Here is a 21,869-nt window from a genome sequence, read left to right as displayed (position 1 = left end):
ATTTTTAAGTAAAAAAAATCTGTCGTTTTTGGTCAAAACTGACACTGCATCGTTTATTATTGTCCTGCTGGGGTTGGTAAACTATAAAATTAGCCAGGTAAATCATAAGAGCCTGGAAATAAGTGCGTTTTTATAGTGCATGGACAAATAGATATACTTTTTTTGAGAAAATAGCCTATTTGCTGATATTCAATTTAAAAATAGTATATTATGTAACAAGTGCGGTAAACGGCATTTGACTCACGAGATTATTTGCGGAGCGGAGCGCAGCAGAATGAGTGTTTAATAAACGAGTGAATTAAAAATTTTGCCGAACGTGTTGCATACTATACTTTTTCTACGATCGTTAGTTTATGGGTTCATTTTCGCAAAACAACACGAATATATTCACTGACATGACTGTCAGAATTGACAAACGTCAAAATTCAAAGCGTGGGAAATATCTCCGAAAACATCCGATGGCTCCTAAACCCGTGCGGTAAAATCCCGGAAATGTCCGAAGTGACTCGGATCCGTGGAAAACAAAACTGACGTGGAAAAGTGACGCTTCCCGCAGGCTAGATCGGTGTGTAAGTAGGTATTTTACAGACGAGAATAGAAAAATATATTTTCTTTTGTCATCTGTAACTATTGTGTTGGTTATTTGCAAGTTTACCTTCTTGCAAATTAAGGATCCGCTGGTAAAGTTACTGGTTGTTACCAAACAGATACATTTTATCTTCAACCTCTTGATGTTTACATGTAATCAAAAATATTATTTAATTAAAATGTATTATTAAATTATTTATTATTTATTATTATTATTATTATTCTTTTATTATTAAATTATTTAATTAAAATTGTATAGGTGCAAATTGCAAAACTAGTTATTTTTTCGACGTAAAAGAAACATTGACCATATCCAGTCATATCTCATGAATCAGATCACATTTTAGTTTTGTATAATTAATATGTTTTTAATGACATTTTCGTTATTGCTTGTGTTGGAATTTGTGGGTTTGGGGATATACATTTGAATACTTCCTTGCGAATATAATTAATGTTATTTTTAGCTAAAAACGATTCTTTTTTTGCTCAAAACGATGTACTGCATAATAAAAATGCCAGCTTTCCTTTCGGGTGACCTAAATAGAGCTCCATTGTCCATTATTCTCCTGATGGGATTCGTAAACCGGAAAATTAGCCAGGTAATCGGAGCCTCATCTGATTTTAATGACCGTCGCCAAAATTCCCCATGCCAAAACGATAAACCCCCGAGGACTATTTTCACCCCGTTAAACGCATGCCAACGATCGGTATAAATACGAACGTGTAGGAATATTTGAGCGTTATTTCGCTGCGATAGTTTCGAGCGTGTCGTACGCCAGGCAATCGTCGCTGGAAATCCCGAGATAAAATTTCGTTTTCGATACGGTCCTGATTGTCAGACGAATACGCAAATCAGTGATCTACGGTGCGTGATCCGCGAGCGTCCGCGATTTTTAAATCTTTAACGGGAAAACGCGACGAGTTTTCGGAATTTCGTCTGTAAGGTGTCGTCACGCTGGCATTTAAAAAAATATTTTTCGAGTACCAATGTCGTCACGGCTCGGATTGTTCGGCATCGCACTGGGACATTGTACCAAAGGTTAGTTTTTTTTTACGAAACTAAAAATGGCACGCGGTTGATTCTTTTGCGGATTGGGCGCGCCGGAAGTCAATTGGTATTATTTTACATTTTATAAAAAAATACCTTTTTATATGTATTGATACAGGGTGTTTGAAAAACGCTCCCGTTACGGCCTAGATTAATATGTCTCCAATGAAACTGATCGTGGTCAATGTCATCATTTTCTTTAGTCTTAATTTTTAAAAACAAGAACAACGAACGAACAAACGTGTATCAAAGGTTCAAAAATAAATGTTTATAAAAATACTCTTTGTTGTTTTCATGATTTTTTCGAAAACGAAGCAGGATAGAAAAACTACTCGAGAGTAAAAAAAATTGTACTTTTAGTGTCTTACATCTCTTTGACAATACTGTTCATTAAAATGCTTCACGGGACTGCACTGGACTTTGCGATTCTAATATAATTGAAGTAAAATTAACCCTTTGTCATTAAAAACGTCCTTGCCAAATTTCAACAAAATTGGGCAAGCAATATTTTACATATTTATCAAAAAAGCTGTGATTTGGAATATGCTTTATGAAACACCCTGTATTATTAATATACTGCTTTTTCTCCGCGATTTTTCTTTTGAATTCATCATCGCGATCGAGAAAAAATTAGGCTAAGTAATAGCAAAAAATAATGGTAACATTATTTTAAAAATACAATTTTGTTTAGTCTTTAAAAATTGATCCTATCTGTATACGGTTTAATGGCCGAAATATCAGTTATTGATTTTCCACTTTAACAAAATCGCAAAAAAAAAAGACATTGAAATTGTAAATATCTAGTGTTAAAATTTTTAATTTTTAGATTCGACTAAGTAAATAATTGTTAAATAATCCTACTTAACCTCATCACTGTTCAACATTTCTATCTATTCGTTTTTATCGACCGTTGCCAACAAAAGAAACCTAAATTATCGCTTACGACTTAATTTAATTGCAAAGTTATGCTATTTTTTTGTAAAAAGGTAAAATTGTTGATTCAAATTTGTCAATCTAATTCATAGGTAATATAGCAATATCTATACTTGCAGCTATATGCTATTAGAAAATATCCTGGCTGTAAGTTTAAGCGGTGTGAATAATTTTTAGACAATATAATAGTTAAAACCTCTAAATAGCTAATTATATTTCTAATTGTTAAGCTTTTTAGTAACAACTACCTAAATCTTCTGTCTTTCGAGCACAGGCTGGTCGGTATAGTATAGGTTAGTATATTAAAACAATTTTCAAAATCTATTCTGCCCATAAGATTGTTTTGTTCGCGAAGATGAGTTCGAGTTTAACTTAACTTTGTAGCTATGTTCAGGTGAAACAGATATCTGAAATGGATCCGAAAAGAACGCCACGCACGGTGTTTCAAGATAACCCTTGACTTGCGCTTTCTTTTAGCGTTCGACGCGCGTTTAGTTTCAGTTATTCTCGTTGCCGTCGACGTGGAAGGAAAATCCGCACGTTGCGACAACGGAAAAAAGGAAAACGCGCATTCCTATCGACTGTCGGCACCGCAAAATTTTCGAAGCATTTCACCTTGTACTTCTTTTTCTAAACATGCGTCGCGTCGGGTAAATACGATGTTTGGCCCGAGTATTCCATTTCCCTGAAGGTCTCAGCGCACAACGGTGATAATTTACGAGTTTTTCCATACATTGGGTCTTTCTTGCCAGCAGATTTCGGGAAATGTCAATGTGATATACATTAAAAACGCCAACACGAGCTATGCATTTGGAAATGTGACATGAAAAGGTGACTACAGCTGATAATAACAGGCCATTAAAATTGTCTTAAAAAATTTAAAAATATATTTTTTGTGGTAATAATGAAGTTTTTTAGCTCTCAACAACTGGATACTGCATCTCTCGTAAATATATCTGTAAAACCAATTATACAGTGTACTTTCTCGAAAGTACGAAACATTTATTTGAAATCGACTCCAAAAGGTTACTGTAAGTTTTGACATTGCAATTTAGATATTTTAAAAGCCGCAGCCAAAGCATGCATTAGTTTCTTTTTTTTATTGTGTCTTCCTTATTGCCACGCGTTTATTAAACCCTATATAGTTAAAAAATATTCTTAAAATCTTTCGATTTTTTGCAACACAAAGTCACTTTTCAAAATATTTATAAATATGGGAGATATGAACTTTCTTCCAAAACGCCACGACCACCTTTTTAGAACGCTAATTTCCGGTCGATTAATTTATATCTCATTTTTTACAAGCCTTTGATGTGTCAAAAGATGTTTGGAACTGAAAATTACCGATACATTTGGTCATTTTGATTCTAAATGTCGTGTACTGGAATGAAGACGATAATTTGGTTCTAAAATTTGAGAAAATAATTTATCCAGGTTAAGGGCTTGGTAAATGGTTAGGTATTCAAATTGCATATTTGAAGGGAAATATTTCTTAATGGCCATTTTTATTGGGCCTAAAGAAAACATTTGATTTTCATTATTCTAAAGTACATGAAAAAACTGTAAAATGAAAATTGTATTATTTTTTATTTATGAAGGATTAATTTTTTTTTCATCCTTTATTAAAATTACTGTTTTATACATCTAGGTTGAAGAATTTAAAACAACAGTCGCACGATTTTTTAATTTTTTCTACAACTTAGAATAGGTATTTAATTTGATTGTTAGTCTTAGTTTAAAGGAAGTAAACATCGCAAAATAATGTTTAAGTTCATGCAAGAAAACGTAGAAATAATATACAACATCCATTACCTCCATTAACAGATTTTCTTGCCAACAGTTGACAAGATTTCAAATCCAAATGATTCTCCAATATTTTATTGACACTAAGGTGGTAAGAAATCACATACACCGATATTAGTGCATACGTTTCGAGATTTAGATATCGAAGATAGATAGGAAAAGCATTTTATAGATGAAGCTGCATTTCCGACGAACGGCATTGGATCGTTATGAAATATTAGACTGTAGACCTAGGATAATCCACGTTAATTAATAAAGAGCAAAAGAAAATACTACTCTGTGGATTTTTAAAACAGGTAATTATTGTGTTTTATTTTTTTATTTTTACAAAATGAAATTGCTGACGCATTCGATCAGTTCCCTCAGTATTATCATAGAGCACCTATCCATAATATTCGACATCGGTTAAGTGATAGTGTTTCGGATGAAATAATCCTGTCGGGAACAATAAAAAATAAAGTTTATGGTAATCATGCTACAAGTCCTCAGAAAAGAGCTGGATTGGATGAGATAAGAAAAATAATGAGCAATAACTGCGAAATACCGAAAAGTGTATAAGCACATTAATTGAATTAATCGAAACAACTATTCTATTTAAATTTTTCCGAACTTTTTCTATTAAGGATGAGCCTGCTATTAAATTTTGATAGTGGGGCTCCACGTCATTTTGAGCAAACAATTTTTTTTTATCATTTGTGCTTTTTTTACTTTATAAAAATATTTATCGTGGGGAGACTACTTTGAAAAGAGTTAACAAGATTTCTCTAATTTTAATTTTCTCAGCTAGGTAGTGTCGGTTAGTGAGTTTTATTTGACAGCCTTTATACAATTTTTAAATAACAAAATACATCAAATTTTTAATAAATCTCTTCATAAGTAAAACAGCAATTATAATTTTTTTTTATCAGAAATACATTACTTTAGAACATTGAAAATCTAACAACACCCCTAATAGCACCAAACAAAAAAAATACTAGCCACTGTTTAATTTTCCCATTTACAACATTGTAGATGTTGGTCTGATTTTATGGTTGAAAATGTAAAGCGGTGCAATTAAATATTTTATAAATACCGTCCAGAGAAAACCGATTTTATTTCGGCTATTGCACGGTGATTCACCAAAAAATTTTTACAGCTAGTTACCAGAAAATTTCTCCATCGCACAACAGAAAAACCTGAAAATCACTAGTCTGGTATTTCGGTTAGGTAATTCCGCGTAAAAAGCATCCGCATCGGGAAAACGGAATGAATAACGCAAATTGACAGATAACCAATTGGGCGCCGCTATCTTGCGACGTCAGGGATTATTCGATCCAGCGTTTAAATAATAAAACGTGATCACTATACGTCGACCGATAAAAGTCGATTTCCATCACGGATCAATAAAAAACATTGGTTTATGATGGAGGAACGGAATTTTGGGGATCGTAAGCAGAAATGGCATATCGTTCCGACATTCTGCAAAATATTAAAAACGTACTTTTCTTGATGAACGACGCTGCGCGACCGTTTCGTGAAAACATGCCATCAATTATTATTGATATACTAGGCATCATGAGAAAATCTAAAATTCCGTACCTACTTATTGCGTTTGTGAATATTTAAAATTAAGGCATGATGTTTAAAGATATAAAGAAATTATACTGTGTACTAAGCAGATTATTCATTTTTATTCAATTGATATTAATTATTTTGCGAAATCGGTCAAATAAATAGTCAAATTTTAAATTAAGAAAATATTTAGTAGAACAGTGTACGGAAAATTGCCCTTTAACTATAAGCTCCAGTTAATTACTGACTGACTCGTAGTATTATTGAATATTGATTACAACGTGTCAAAAAATAACATTTGGGAAAATTTCAATGATTTAGGACATACACATTTACAAAATTTGAGTTTATTTCCCATAACTATAGAAAAGTTGGACATCGGAACATAAAAAAATCATTTTTTTTAAATTAGAACGTACAAAAATTTAAGTGTAAAATTGAATTAGTAAAAAAACAGTTAAAAGGCAAATAATTAATAATTCTAACATAACTCCTGTCATTAGCGTCTATGGAAACAGAGATTATTTGCAATGAATATGTTAACAGTTTTCGTCTATCGTAGAGGGTGCGACATCGCTATTACTGGTTCAATTTTTTTTATTTACCAATATTTGGTCGAGTACTTATGTGAAAGCGCACTTAATACTAGGTCTGCCTATAATAATTTGGAGCTTAAAGAGCATAATATATATAATATTTATTTATATGCGAATAATAATTGTCTATGTAATTGTCTATGTAAATTACTCAAAAGCCCTCAAGAAATACTGTGTCCATCGTATAGTTCAAAATTGTTTAAAAAAAAAACGAAAAATTGGTCTGTCTACTATCTACATTATTTATTTATTTTATTTATTTTATTTTAGTTATTTATTTTATTTTCCTTAATCATTAGATAAAAAATATATAATTGATAAGATGTAAGAAAAGAACGAGTTCGATTAAAAAAAATAACTTTAATAAGCTAACGCCAGCTTGGGCAATAAAAAAACTCAAATTTCGGTAATATTTTTTTTCTACTCCCGTCTGTAAAATACCTAATTCCACACCGATCTAGCATGCGGGAAGTGTCATTTTACCATCTCAGTTTCGTTTCTTTTTCATTTCTGGGATTTTACCGCACGGGTTCGGGAGCAATCAGGTGTTTTCGGAGATATTTCTCACGCCTTGAATTTTGATGTTTGTCAATTCTGACGGTCATGTCACTGAATGTATTCGTGTTGTTTTGCGAAAATGTACCCAAAAACTAACGGTCGTAGGAAAAGTATAGTATGCAACACGTTCGGTAAACTTTTTAAGTCACTCGTTTATTAAACACTCGCTCCGCTGCGCTTCGCTCGTGTCAAATAAACTCGTGAGTCAAATGCCGTTTACCGCACTTGTTGCATAATATACTAATTTTCTACTCCCGTCTGTGAAATACCTAATTACACACCGATCTAGCGTGCGGGAAGCGTTACTTTACCACCTCAGTTTCGTTTCTCACGGACCCGAGCCACTTCGGATATTTCCGGGATTTTACCGCACGGGTTTAGGAGCCATCGGATGTTTTCGGAGATATTTCCCACGCCTTGAATTTTGACGTTTGTTAATTCTGACGGTCATGTCAGTGAATGTATTCGTGTTGTTTTGCGAAAATGTACCCAAAAACTCTCGGTCGTAGAAAAAGTATAGCATGCAACACGTTCGTTAAACTTTTTAAGTCACTCGTTTATTAAATACTCGCTTCGCTCTTGTCAAATAAACTCGTAGGTCAAATGCCGTTTGCCACACATGTTACATAAGATACTATAACATCTTAAACCTCTGTAAAAACGACAAAATACGTTTTTGTTTGGTTTCATATAAAGGCTGTATATTTGTTTTCGAACCTACCATATTCAGTTTTCCATTTTCCCAAAAAAAATTTAGCCCCATGTCCAATATTCAACGTGGATTTGTGCCATTGTGCGACGCCGCAACGATTTAAACTCGGATTTTCCTGGAAGTGACAGCAAACAAACGGTACGATTAAAACAAAAGAAAGCGAAAGTGGAGCAGAACCGGATAGCCTATTGTGTGTACCCACGAATTTAAATTTAAAAATACCGCGCGATATTTGGATTTTCCCGATTGCCGGCTCGGTCGATTTGCACGCGAACGCAGTTCCAAAGCAGATATCGTTTTCTGTCCACCTCGATCAGTGTACGGATTATCGCGTCCTAATTTAAATAACGAACCCAAACAAGGCTGGATTTCTCTGTTAACACCCGTGTGTGTGTTGTTTAGAAAAATCATGAAGTATGTACAACAAGTTTGAAACAAATTAGACAAGCGAATTTGTTTTAGAAGAAATGAAAAACACGTTACAATTAACTTAAGGTACTCTGAAGAGCATCACAATTAATAAATTATCCATGAGAGTTATTTTACTTAATCTGGAATTTCAATTATACTTGCAGAATTATGATTCGCATTTCGCTAATACTTTTTAAGTCACACAAACACACACAGTATAATTCGGTATAAACCCGAGCATACTAAACCAAATACTGTCTGCATGTGCTAATCACTTGTGTATCAATTCTTAGGTAAAATTTAAGAAATAATCTGAATCATTATTCTAATTCCTCTGTCAAAAATACTGTGATGTATCCCATAACATAGAGAATAAGAAGGAGAGAACAGATTGCGAGGAACAATAATTATATTCCAAATTGAAAAATATATTCGAAAAAGACATTGACTTTCCATTGCAGTCAATATATGTATTGTATTAAAATGTGTTGCGAAAGCAAAATTCCGTTCACAAAGCTCGTCACATTGGCAACCCCGCAACGTCTGGTATATTTTCGAGTAATGAGGGGACGAGTGCGCATGTCTCGGGAATCCCGAGTTGCCGTCGGGCCACATGCTCGGGCGCGAGTTTCCAATTTCATTCTTTAGTTAGCTGTTGTCGTGGGCGAGCAGTGCCGAAACCATTTAGTGATTTTCGAAAAACGAATGTTCTTAATTTATGCGATAGCCTCCAAGCGAAGCCCATTTAAACGATCCCGAACCTCTCCGCGAGTGATCGGTGTGCGTCCTGCCGAGCGAAAGTTTTTAGCTGCCATTTTTGTTCCGTAGCGCGCCCATTGCGAAAATGTCCGGGAAAGCGATGACAACCGCGCAAAATTTTCCAGATGCGTCAGGAAAACTGATCGAAGAGGAATCCAAGAGTGACAGTGGATTTATATCGAGCGGAAGTATTATAGTGTCTGGAGAAATATCGGGAGAACTGCAGCCCGAGACGAGCCACGGCAAAACGACGTCGACGTACGCAGATTCCGGAGTAATTGACGATAACGACACGAAAGACGCAGCCCACATGCGTGTGGACAGCGGCGTGTATCTCACCCTCAGCGAAAATATTTCGAATTTAAGCTTGAAATCCCACGGCTTGAACGACCTCAACAATCCCAAAGAAACAACCGCTGTCAGTAAGGAATATCTGCACGATATCCCCTGGAAAATTTACTACGAGCAAGACGAGGACGGCGATACGTGAGTACTTTTTCTGACCTTGTATCGCTCTTGGTTTGTTTTGGTTCAAAAGTTCATTCGAAGTGCAGAAGTTACGAGTTAGTTTTGGTTAGTTAAGAAAAAAAAAGGAAACCATTCTACAATATACTAAAAGTTGCTTTTTTGACGTCATTAGGAAATTTTAGAGTGGAGAGAACTTGATAAATTAAATTGAAAAAAAGAATAACGATGACGTAATTAGTACCGAAATAACTAATTACATCTGAAATCAAGTTATTTTCAAGTTAATTATTCAAAGTTATTTCGAAATAAATTTGATAATTTAAGTTTGAATTAAAATACACTGCGCGTGGCGAGCCACTATCACTCTTTATTCTTTAACTTGTTTCAAAATTAACCGTCGTAAATGATTTTCAGTTTCGAGTTTGTTAATAAACGGCAACACCAAATTTCTAACGCGCATGTGCGATTCGTTTCGCAACGATTCAAAACAAAATCAGATGAGAAAATTTATCTTGTAAATTGCTTTTTTGCGGTATTAACTGATACACTTTAGTTTGGCTGTTATTCTAAGGAAATCGTGTATCAAAATCCGCAATTATATGGCTTCTAATGATGCCAGCTATTAAAATTAAATTTCCACCATATTGAGACCGCAAAATATAATTACATAAAAATAAATCCAATTAAACTCCAAACTGCGGTCGAATATTGCCATAAAAGTAGGGATTTTAATTTCCCATATAATTTCCGAGGCCTTGATTTTAAAAATCTTTATACCATACGACCCTCAGGTTATTCCAGAATACCATTGAAAGGCGGAATACCAGGGTTTACTCAATATCGATCGACAATTTGCGGTCACTTTTTCATCCGTCTCTTGTTTTGAATATGCATTTGATTCCAAGATTCTAACGGTCGTGGGGGGATACCTGTTGCATATAAACTTTCAGAAAACATAATTTTCGCTGGCACATTGAGCGGAATGTTTGGGTTATTTTGATGGCGTCCGTTTATTTTAAGCTGGGCAAAATATTTAAAGTACTTATATATTTAGACCGGTGGTCTGCTTTTTTTTATCATCATGGCGACTTTGTAAGACTTCGTGAGGTCAATTTAATATAATTGTATAATTGTAATTTTACGAACAGTAGCGGAACATCCGGGGAGTTTTTTTTATATATTTTATATAATAATATCCTCCATTTCTGTAACTCAGTTAAAAAGAAAAAAAATAATTTCGTAGTGTTTTACTTTTTTCCAAATCCAAAAGCAATAGGGCCCAAAAAGCGGATCAAATTAATAGAAGAATGGTGTGCAAACAAAGACTGAATTTTAAATTTTAAAAAATGCAAACTATATATCAAGATTTGTTTTCAGATTTGGCAAACATTTTAATAATTAATAATAATAACATTAATCGAGTAACTGAAGAATTTTATCAACAGGTTGCCTTACTGTGCCTTTTCTACTACCATTACTTTTTGGTATACTTCGGACATTTCTTTAACTTTGGTCAAGGGTTTGAGAGTGATCAGTTGTTTTTGGTAGACACTATCGGTGATAAAAATTTAATGGTAGTAGAAAAAGTTTAGTCTGATTGATAAACTTGTCTCTCGTTTATTAACCACTGGGTTCGCTGCACTCGGTTCGTACCAAAAAAGTATTGTTATTCATTAGATGATTATTATAGATTAAACTAAACTTTAGTGAAACTTTCAGTGCAAATTAATTCCTATTTAAGTAAAGGTGACGCTAGCGACATTATATTCTTGTCTTGTACCTTGTATATCATAACAAATAGCAGAATGTTGTACTTGAACTCAAAATAATTGTTTTAAATTTTAAAATTGAGTTTAAATGTGATGTGGCAGGTATTACAATATACATATTTCAAATTACATTAAATTAGGTTAAATTTGATCGGTGATGAGTATCCTTTCTGTGTCGTGTCATTTTGATACGGTATGTCCCTAGTAGAAAGACGAGGATCTGTAGAATAAAAAGGTTGTTTAATTTCGATTCAGCCTTCGCTCGACCCCGTAAATTTTTTCCAGTGAAATGTTCGATTACTTATAGGAATTTCCGAACTCGCGGTTTGTGAAAAGTGTTCGACAGCAGAGAATCGGCGAATACTTAAATTGTAATTATACAGATAAGGTCTGGTAGTTAACCTTAACGTATGAATCTGGTCAGAAATTTTGGATTTAAATCCATACAACTTTATTATTCGCTTTTAAAAGCCTTGATTTCATTCCGCAGCAAAATTATGCCTTAACAATTTCATTATATTGTCATTAGGTACTATTGAGTTTGGCCAATTCGATAAAATATTAATTTTATCGAATTTTTATGGCGTAGACTGGTTATTGCGTATAATTTAACCTTGATATTGATTGTCAAGCTCTCTCGGTTCGTGTATTTAATTTCAAAAATTGGGGAAAAAAACGTCAAGCAATCAATCGCCTGTTATATACGAAATTCTCGAGGTTGTTACTTATTTTTGACGATTTCGGATTATCATTGTTTTTGAAAACTTTCGTGAATTTTTTTTGCTGCGTTTTGGGGATACTTTTTTTTTGTTTTCAAGTAAATAAATATTTATCGTTTTGAAATCTAGTAATCTACGTATGTACGTACAATAGACATGATTTTATTTATTTACCAATTTTTCTATTGTTTAGAATTGGGGAAAGGTGATCTTTGCAAATCAATTTTTCCATAATTATAAGAACAACTCTTTCAGCAACCCCATTGAGAACACCATGCAAGCTTGCTTTTAACGAATATGTTATTAGGAGGTCGTCGCACCAATTGAAGACTAAGTTTATTTTTAGTGCTGAAATGTTTTGGCATTTGGCACTTAGCTGCTTTAAATATCTGCTAAGCTAAACGGTCAAATTTGGCAGTTTAAGTAAAATTGCATATGCTTGCATTGCTAGCTTATTCGGTTTGAGAATAGTATATGAGCAACTGCGCGTTAGGGTGGATCCCATATCCCAGTCACCGCAGCAAAATGTAAAAAATACACGGAAATAATTAGAATGGTTGGGAAAATAAATTTTTCTCCTATAGGCTGGTGTTGAATACAGTAGTAGCGATAGCGGGGATCCTAGTTTACAAACTTAAATTAAAATTCTAACAGGCTTTGGTTGGCGTTTTTTAGTGAAATGGTCCATTTACAGACCGGTAACGAAATTAATGGCCAATCACGAGGCCAAGCCAGAGATTTATTTAGTTTCTGAAACAGAAAAACTCTCTTTTCTTTTTTAAATTGCTTTGTTCCTTATTAGACCCATGGTTTTGCGTTGGTGAAAGGTGACATTTAACACCCCGTGCGAAGGACGGTGTCGGAAATGAGTGACGCAAATCATTTCAAATATCTTTATTCTAGAGGCCAAATTATAATGGGTATAGAACTCGACCCTTTACAAAAACAAAAAATTGTTTACTGGATACGAAGAAAGATTCTTATACAAAAACCGAATAAGAAGCTTGCAAAATATATATAACTTGATGGGCAGATCTGATTATCGATAAATTTAACTTAAAATCATAAATCAGATAGATATTCATCTATATTTCTGTAGCAAAATTTTGAAAGTTTTACGGCTTGAAACATTCTTTAATTGAACTGTGTGAGTCGGTGACTTCTCTAGTGTATGTTAAGGACAAGTTTATTGCCATATTTGGCGTCCAATTTTTGCAAGTCGCTGTAAGTTAAATTTTATGTACAATAGTATTCCAAAGATATAAATGCAGGGTACAGTTAAAAGGGATAGAGTTTTAGAAAATCATTACAGCAGGAGTACCTCGAGGCGCCGACAATATTTCTAACAGTTTGTTTTTGCAATTTAAATACTCCAAAATATGACGCCATATTTAAATCGAGAGAAAACATATGAGTAATAATAAGACATAAGAACTTTATGATTCGTAACTTTCTACAGTCTATTAAACGCAAAACATACAGTTGGTAGTATACGACACAATATATGTCAATATGTGTCACCCAACAAAGCTCATTAACAATGTATATCCCAAGAACTTTTGTATCAGAAACTTGTGATGGTTATATCGAGTTTAATTGTAATTAATTTCTTTATAAAATTTTCGACCCTTCTGAATACACAAATACTAAAGGCAAACGGTAAGACCTATAATCAACTTTTGGTATGGTTCGGCGGCATCGTTTGCGTGTGGATGCTAATGGTAACTATTTCGAACACCTACTGTGATATCTTTAAATTGGAATTTAAGCTACACTTTTATCAAAAATAGAGTTTTAAACAGTGGATTGGCCCCTCTGTACATTCCCAATTTGCAAAATTTTTTTACGCGTCACTCAAAAATCGCTTCTTTTATTTCGTTTCGGGCCATTAGGTAAAATCCGTATGTCCCGTTGCAGGCATCTGCACACCGCCGTCGTGCAGGGTTTCGTGGAGGTCGCACAGGCGCTGATCCGGATAGCGCCCCATTCCCGTCTTCTCGACACCCCCAACGACGACGCCCAGACCCCGTTACACCTCGCGGTGGTGACGTCCCAATGGCCGGTGGTGAGGTGGCTCATAGTGGCGGGGGCGCGGCCCGGGCCCCGCGACATCAACGGCGACTCTCCCCTCCACATAGCGGCCCGACTCGGCGACCTTGACTGCGTCAAGGCCATCACTAACCCCGTGCAGCCGCAAGAGAGGGAAGCCCTCGCGTTAGGCTACCCCCCACACCGTTACGAGAAGTGCAGCTTGAACCAGTGGAATTATTCTGGTGAGTGCGTCTGTTTTTTCGTACCTATAGTCTGATTGGATAAATGCATTGCCAGGTGGGTAAATAAAATATTAAAAACTAGGGGAACCACATATCAAATACTTTCCTCCCTATGAGAATATTTCAAAGGAAATATGCAACCTCCTATTGAAATTCTTAAATAAAATGTGAATTGCTAATTTTCCATTCCATTTAATGTCTCTATTTTAGCGTTTGATTTCTTAAAATATGAAGTTAGTTGAATAATTAGCATGTAAAACCGGTAGACGTAATAAATTATTTTAAGTAATTTTTATATGCGAGAACGAGGTAACTTTGGGAGAAACGAGTATAAAGTAAAAATAATTTAAATTTTTAACTTAAATTTTGTCAGCAGTAACTTTATGACCCAATCAAAGGTATGTGCGCCCAAAATTTAATTTGGATATGTTATACGGTGTCAAAAATTAAAAAAACAATTTTTTGGGGCCCCTGTTGCAGAGCCTTCTAAAGAAGACGTTTTCGGACACATGTTTATTAATCAGCATCAATAAACAGCCTGTATGCGAGAATTAATTTTATCTGTAGTTGCAAGTGAAACATGAGCCTTTTCAGAAATTGTCGAGAATTATTTTACAAATTACTTTTTGAAAGTTTGTTTTAGTCCCTTATTTTGTATCAATTTTGAATCTTCCATCCAATTGTGGAGGTTCTTGAAACGATCAAGTAAATAGTCAAGGTTTGACTTGCAACAATTATTTAAATCAAAAGAGCATAACATACGTTGTAGTTCAGCGTAAGACATTTGCAATTTCCGGAAACCCCGTTTGCCTGAACGGACCTTCCAATTCACACTCAATCAGGTCGCAAAAAAAAATCAAGGTGGGAATTCAGTTCAGTCTCGTAATTAAAACTGGTATCTACAAGGTGAGGATTGTATATTTTCAACTTACTATTCTAGTTAGACCGTCGTGATAAAATTCTCAAGCCCATAATATCAATATTTACTTGAGTACCATAAAAAATATACTTAAAGTAAATCGTGCGAATTCAGTTGATTTAGAAGGGCGATTTTCGATTCTCAGCTTGTTCTTTAAGAGACCGCAACCGTATTTTTCTCCATAATGCAATAAATCGGCTTTTTTTCCAAATTGACCTAACCTTGAAGTGTGAATAATTGACCTTTTTACTAGCTTTTTAGAATTTATATGAATAAAAAACAAAAAAAATGGTTTAACGTGGATAATAAAAATTCATTTTACTATGTAGCACGGCATGGGGATAACAAGATGACAGCTGCAAGGAAATTATGGGGGGACACCGTTAAGTTGCTACACTTTCGTCCTCATAAATTGCACGCGAAAGGACAGTTTGGTGGTATCGTAGTCAAAGATAACTTATTTATATCAATGTTGGAATTTCCGATGATGCAGACTGACATCCTTATTCGAAACGGGCGACGCATTTGCGCGTATTACGTTAAATGTTTTTAAAATGCTTCGGGAATTGTTATTGTACGTCAGGGTTTTTGCGGTTTAAGAGTGAACAAAACAAATTGGGAAATTCTCAGCTGTTATCCCGTATAGACACGATAACGACTGTTTGAAATTTTCTTTGCCTACGGCAAATGCTGAGAATTTAATAACGCAAACGGTTTCAGCTGTAAAATTTCATTGTTCATTTCTTCAAAAAATATTTGTATAGAAACGTAACGGCTGTATTTATTGGCGTTTTAGGTGACCGTAAACCGGACTTTAGTTGATTTTAATACGTTGCGTCCCATCGGGATAGTGAGCGTAAAATATGCGGAATTTCTTGCCAGGCTCGTCTGGTTTTCCCGTCATCGAAATAGTTTCAGACTGGCGTTGCCAGATGTCCGAATATCTACTATATTTAACCTTGTATACATAACAAATTTAATGTTAAGAGTCTTCCAAGATGTAGGAGAGACCGGCGACAGCTTTTTTTTTCAGTTATGGGTATTTGAAAATTTGTTGATATGCATTTTTGCACTATGAAATGCATAAAAAGCCTGTGGCTGTTTTAGAGGACACCGTGCCGTAATTGGAAAGGGAATATCGAAAAATTCAATGAAAAATCTGGATCAGTGTCAAAGCCATTCGCTTATCTTCACCTCACCATTTGTCTTGCTCTATTATTCACAACTAGTACAATATATTTTTTAACTGTCACGAACAAATTAATTTTCTCGGACATTACGGCATAGCAAACTTACTTTGTGTCGTTTCCTATGGCCCAAACTTTTTATTTTTATATAGAATTAATAATTATCGTCAGAAAAGCGTATTTAACTGTCGTCGCTCGGATTCAAATTTTCTCTCGGAACGGTTTTAAAAGGACTATTGCTAAGGAAGTTAACATTAAAATAATTATTCAACTTTCATGACGAAGTTTGTTCAAATATTGTCCAAAAGTTTTTATACGCTTATATCAACGTTTGACGGCAATTTTTTTGTTCAAATGCGAATCAATTAAGGTTTTAAACACGTTGAGTGAAATTATCAGCTTTTGCTTATGGTACGCTTTTTAAAAATAGTCTGAAAAGTTTTGTCATTTTAAAGATACACGTAAATACTAGGTAATATATAATATTAATTATAATATTTAGGCATTAAAAAAAAGTATAATTAAAAGTCGCTTTACGTATTTGCTATTTAAAGGAATCTAGAATATTTCTAAGTCGTCCATACCATCATAATCCCATTACAAGAGCATTATGGTCATATCAGTTCGAGCTTAATTAATTTTGTGGTTTCAAAATTCCGTCGGTGAATCTACCTGTCGGAAAAAGGGCAATTTTTCGGTTAGCCTTTGCATCAACTCTTTGATCTAGGAGTCGGTCCTAAGTGTTATCCAAATAAATAAAAAGCTGCAAGATGTAAAGTTTATAGACCGATGTAGTTTGTGCACCGAAAATTTAAGGTTTATTTCTTTCCATTTTCGGAACAACAGAACCATCGAGGCAAAGATAAAAGTTTGACATACAGAAACAATCCAAAATTACATGTTATTTAAACAAAGTGACAGAGGAATATTTGTAATCGCGTTTTAACCGACCGTCAGCTCGTTGCAGTTATCGACAATCAGGGAATCCCGAGCATGGTCCACGTTAACGATAAATATTTTAAGTTTGCGAGAGAGAGGTATCGATATGATGTACGTAATCAATTCCTACACATAAATCTATTTCGTTTTTTCCACTGTAACGCCATATGGCCGGCTCCGGAACTGTTTACGAAAAACATAGGAAGTTGTGGATGTTTTCTTATGCCTCAGCAGATGTCGATAATAATGCTTTCGGTGCCTTGCAAGTCATCTTCACAGTTCCGCGTCGGGTTCGTTGTGGCGCAGCCAGTAACCCAATTAATTTTGTTTTGATAAACCACCAAATTGTGGGTATCGAGGAAATCGCGATTTTTGAATTGATTTAGATATTTCCGCCACACGCATTTAAAGCTAATATTAATAATTTAGTATACAATGTTATATACCAATTGTTACTTATTTTTAAGGGCTTAACACTGGAGCAATTTTAAGTATATCTCTGGTGTTAAAGAGTCAGGATGTTAAAGTCTTTGTAAAGTTTAATTGATTTTATAACAATCAATTAAATCATCTACACTTTATTTGGTTTTAAAATGTTAAAATCATTTTTAATGTGTGAAATTAAAAAAAAAGTATTCTGGAGTTTTAAATCCACAGGCCTCCAATTGAAAGAGTAAGTCATTCATAAAATTAGTGTTGTTGTGATGCCAATATAGGCATTTAGGCATGGCGACCACGTAAATTGGTAGAAAATAATTCTCGGAAGGGGCAATAATGAATCGTTGCCGTGTGAGATTATAATTAGAATATAATAATAAACTTTTCATAATTATAATTCTACATCAGATAACACCAAGCAAAAATACATAAAACAAGAAACACGTCATTGAACAAACTTGGCAGTATTGCGGCATTTTTGCTGTGAGTCTTTGTAACAGCGATATCCAAAAACGGCTTCTCACTTTTCTCGCAAAAATAAGCAAAAGTACAGGCGTAAGACTTTATTTGTTGTAATGTTGTCATACTAAATAAATACATTTCTTACAAACCATATTGCTGTTGTCGAAAAAAGAACTATTTGTTATTTTATGGGTAATGTTTAACGAAATATTCGTAAAGCATTTTGTTTACACACATATATTAAATTAAGACGATTTGAGATTGCATTTGAATTAAAAATATTGTGTATAGTGTATCGGTCAAAAAATCCCAAGGATCAACGATCTCCCTTAATTATATAACTATGTTCGTACCTATTTCTTGAAGTTAGGGTGTACTAAAAAAAAAATTTAGGTTGGAAAAACGTGAAAAAAAATCATGCGCGGTTTTTCAACGGAAACAACTTTTTCAATAATATTTTTCGATATTTCCAAAAGTAACCTAATTTTTTAAATAGTTTTTATAGAAAATATAAATTTTGATGCATAAAAGCAAAGTTTAACTAATAGTTTTTATAGAAAATATAAATTTTGATGCATAAAAGCAAAGTTTAACGTTTCGTAAAATAATTTAACAAGTTATCGCCAAGATCAAAAATTGCCAATACTCATTAATAAAAAATGTTCGCATATGATGCGCACTTCGATGCTAGCAATGATCGACTCATCGAAAGTCTGCGAATACGCGGTTTGTTCGCCGACGGCACTGGCAAACTTCGAACGCGTTCCTTCGAACGAAATGAAAAATTGGAAACTCGCCTGAATAAAACGTCATTCTAGCAACATAACTCGTGACTCCGTGAATATTTCGGGCTGGGGAGAATGCGAACGCCCACGGATCACGCGTTTTTCCGTTTCGGTATTATTAGATATCGGTGATGCAGGGATTTCCGAAATTCTTCCGCGATATCGCAACCGATTCGGTCACCGTTTTGCGACGCCCGTCCTTTTTTGGTCGAATGGCGTTGCGAGTCCAAATTAACCTCTTAAAAATCTCTTCTCAACATTGTGCCGCGGAGGATCCTTCGAGTGTTTTTAATTTGACGACGATATGTAGGTTATTTTATTGGCAAAGTCCGTTTTTAATGACACGGTGATTCACAAGCCGGCGCTAACTAACATGGACGTAGATATAAAAGAGACCGCATGTCATTCATAAAAGTGCAGTTGTGATGCCAATATATGCATTTGGGCAAGGGAAGATTAGGGTGAGGAGTGTTGCCTAAAGATGAATGGTTGCTATGATGACCACGTAAGAAAATAATTCCCGAGCGGGGCAATAAATGATAACAATAATAACATATTTGAGACGCTTTTAGAGATATTGCAAACCACAACCGATGCCTTTGAGCATTCTTTGAAAATCTAGAATAGCAAGAAATTCATAACACACCCACCTACGAAACACATCTTCGAATTGTTTACATACGCATGAAATGACATTTCGGAATTTAATCCGGAATTTTCCGAAAACTTCACGGTGTTGCGGTATTTTTACTATCAGCCTCGGCCTTAAAGCAAATTTCAAATACACCTTTTCGCCTCCAATAAGTCACTTTCTTTACAACATTCTCCTAGATATTTGCATCACGCCATAATGAAAACAATGCTATCTCGCTTTATATCTATGACCGCCAATCGAAAAATAAACTTCTACAACTTTCTTTACTGTTATTTTGTATTTCTTGATCAACAGCGCGGGTAATTTGCAATAAATCATTGAAATTGTATTGTCTGGGGGCAAATGAAACGTCACCGTGAAATGTTTTTTGTGAATTGCGAATGAACCCAAACAATTTTTCAGGTCAGACTTGTGTCCACGTGGCAGCTATACACGGCCACATCGACGTCCTCCGGCACCTGGTGTGGTACGGGGCCGACATAAATGCGCGCGAAGGTCTCTCTGGTTACACCGCCCTCCATTACGCAGTGGAGAGGCGCGACGAGAAAATGGTGCAGTTTCTGTTGACCGAATGCAACACCTTGAGACCGGAAACCGTCTCGTACGGCAATAGGAACGCGCTCCAGATGAAAATATTGATCCCGGGCAAAATAGGTCGTTTGTTGAGCGGTAAAGGTCTCGCGTCCCCCTACATGTCTTCCGATGAGGAAGACAGCGGCAGCGAAGACGACGAAGAGGTGAATATCGCGAACTTCACTTTTATTTATTATTTTTTAACGTCAAATTTTGTAGGCCGATTCGTTTGCGATTAAGAAAAAAAAATGTCACTGATATTTTCAGCTATCCCATAACTTAACCTATAACTTAAGGGGCGATTCCTTCCCCAAAATAATTGAACAATAAAATATTACCGCACATTTTTTTTTTTTTTTAACGAGTGTAGTGGATTGAATTATACTACCCCTGTCATTCTTAACTAAACTTAAATAAATTTCCACAGGCGGGTTCATTGAAAACTTTTTGTCGTGCATTTTTTAAAATAAAGAAATAAAATATAAAACATTGCATGTTGAAAAAAAACTAGAAAAAATAATTTGGTTGGGTGCTGTCAAACAGTTGTATTTATTTCATCATTTACTAACATTTACCAATTGTTGCAAACAATTACATTTAAAATTAATGATAATGTCAAATAAAGCAAGAATAAGAAAGGCCTTGAGAAGTATAGTACATAGTAGATTTTTTTATTTGATTTTTTATTGCTATTTGATATGTATTGTATATATTTTATTTTCTAACGAGGAATCACTCCCCGTAGTTTTTCGCATTTGTTTGGAAACACCCTCTATAAATTGGCAATACGAAAAAATGGACCAAAATATTTGGTATATAAAGAAATAGGCTCAAGTAGCCCATTATCCTCGTGCCACAGCACGGACGGCCAATAGGTATTTTTGATTTTAATAACGATTGTTAATTATTCCTTTTATTCAGATGGAATTCAATACGATGCATCGGTTGGGACCAAACTTGGTCAACGCGAGCGCTTGACGTGCTCCAAGGCGTGACGTCAGCCGCTCGATGGGATGCGCCGAAAATGAGGGGCGAACTATGGTCCCTGTGGGAATGAACCCACTTTAAGCTGTAAATTAAAACGATCCGCCTTATTTGTTAGCACCATTTCTCTACATATGATGGAAGTTTAATGTTAACTTGTAAATAATTGTAAATATAATTAAATTGTGAATAAAGAACGCCGTTATTGGGAGTTGACGGGGGAAGTGTTTTTCTTTTTTGGGACATCAAAATTTTCATCATATGTAGTAGAGATATTGACGTTTCTTCGTGAATTCAATCACGACCTTTTGTTGTATACAGAGGTATGGTCACATATTTATTGTCGCCTTGTTCCCATTTAAATTAATTTTTGTACATAATCATTTTATTTCATTTTAGTTTTGAATATTCAATATAGAGATTAAACAAATGCTGGCATTTTCTCTTTCAAATATCTAACATCAAACGGCACATCCTTAATACATTGACCTGTCATCCAACCAGGAAAAGTTTTCCAGAGAGAACCTGCGATATATGGAATATTGGCAATATCTTATTGTAGTTTCAGAGTCTTGGCCTCAAATTGTCATTGTCATATTGAGTTTTGGCCTGAGGGTCACATTTTGGGCGAAAATGAAAAAAACTAAGATGCAAAGTAGTTTTGTGTCGCTTATTACACAAATACACATAACCATAAAAACAGAAAAACATTGTTATTATTATTCAAAAATCTAAAAAT

The 21,869-nt window shown here is 34.7% G+C and overlaps 1 protein-coding gene across 1 annotated transcript; it reads left to right on the top strand.

Moving 5' to 3' along the window:
- Positions 1-1,363: 1,363 nt before the first annotated feature.
- LOC132703555 (NF-kappa-B inhibitor cactus) lies at positions 1,364-21,569 on the top strand. The gene is made up of 5 exons (XM_060672881.1): positions 1,364-1,627; positions 9,085-9,445; positions 13,833-14,188; positions 19,976-20,310; positions 21,068-21,569. Exons 1-5 carry the CDS (start codon positions 1,576-1,578, stop codon positions 21,122-21,124), a joined length of 1,161 nt encoding a protein of 386 aa, XP_060528864.1. The 5' UTR covers positions 1,364-1,575; the 3' UTR covers positions 21,125-21,569.
- Positions 21,570-21,869: the final 300 nt, after the last annotated feature.

This window comes from Cylas formicarius, unplaced genomic scaffold (genome assembly GCF_029955315.1).
Source record: "Cylas formicarius isolate icCylForm1 unplaced genomic scaffold, icCylForm1.1 PGA_scaffold_6__28_contigs__length_40554024, whole genome shotgun sequence".
Lineage (NCBI taxonomy): Eukaryota > Metazoa > Arthropoda > Insecta > Coleoptera > Brentidae > Cylas > Cylas formicarius.
The sequence above is the reverse complement of the archived record's forward strand: the minus strand, read 5'-3'. Positions and strand labels throughout refer to the sequence as shown.

Excerpts from the sequence above, each read along its gene's own strand:
- LOC132703555 (XM_060672881.1), top strand. The coding sequence starts at position 1,576 with ATGTCGTCACGGCTCGGATTGTTCGGCATCGCACTGGGACATTGTACC. Across the intron at positions 14,189-19,975 it reads GAACCAGTGGAATTATTCTG|GTCAGACTTGTGTCCACGTG; the intron begins GTGAGTGCGTCT and ends ACAATTTTTCAG. Across the intron at positions 20,311-21,067 it reads GCAGCGAAGACGACGAAGAG|ATGGAATTCAATACGATGCA; the intron begins GTGAATATCGCG and ends CCTTTTATTCAG.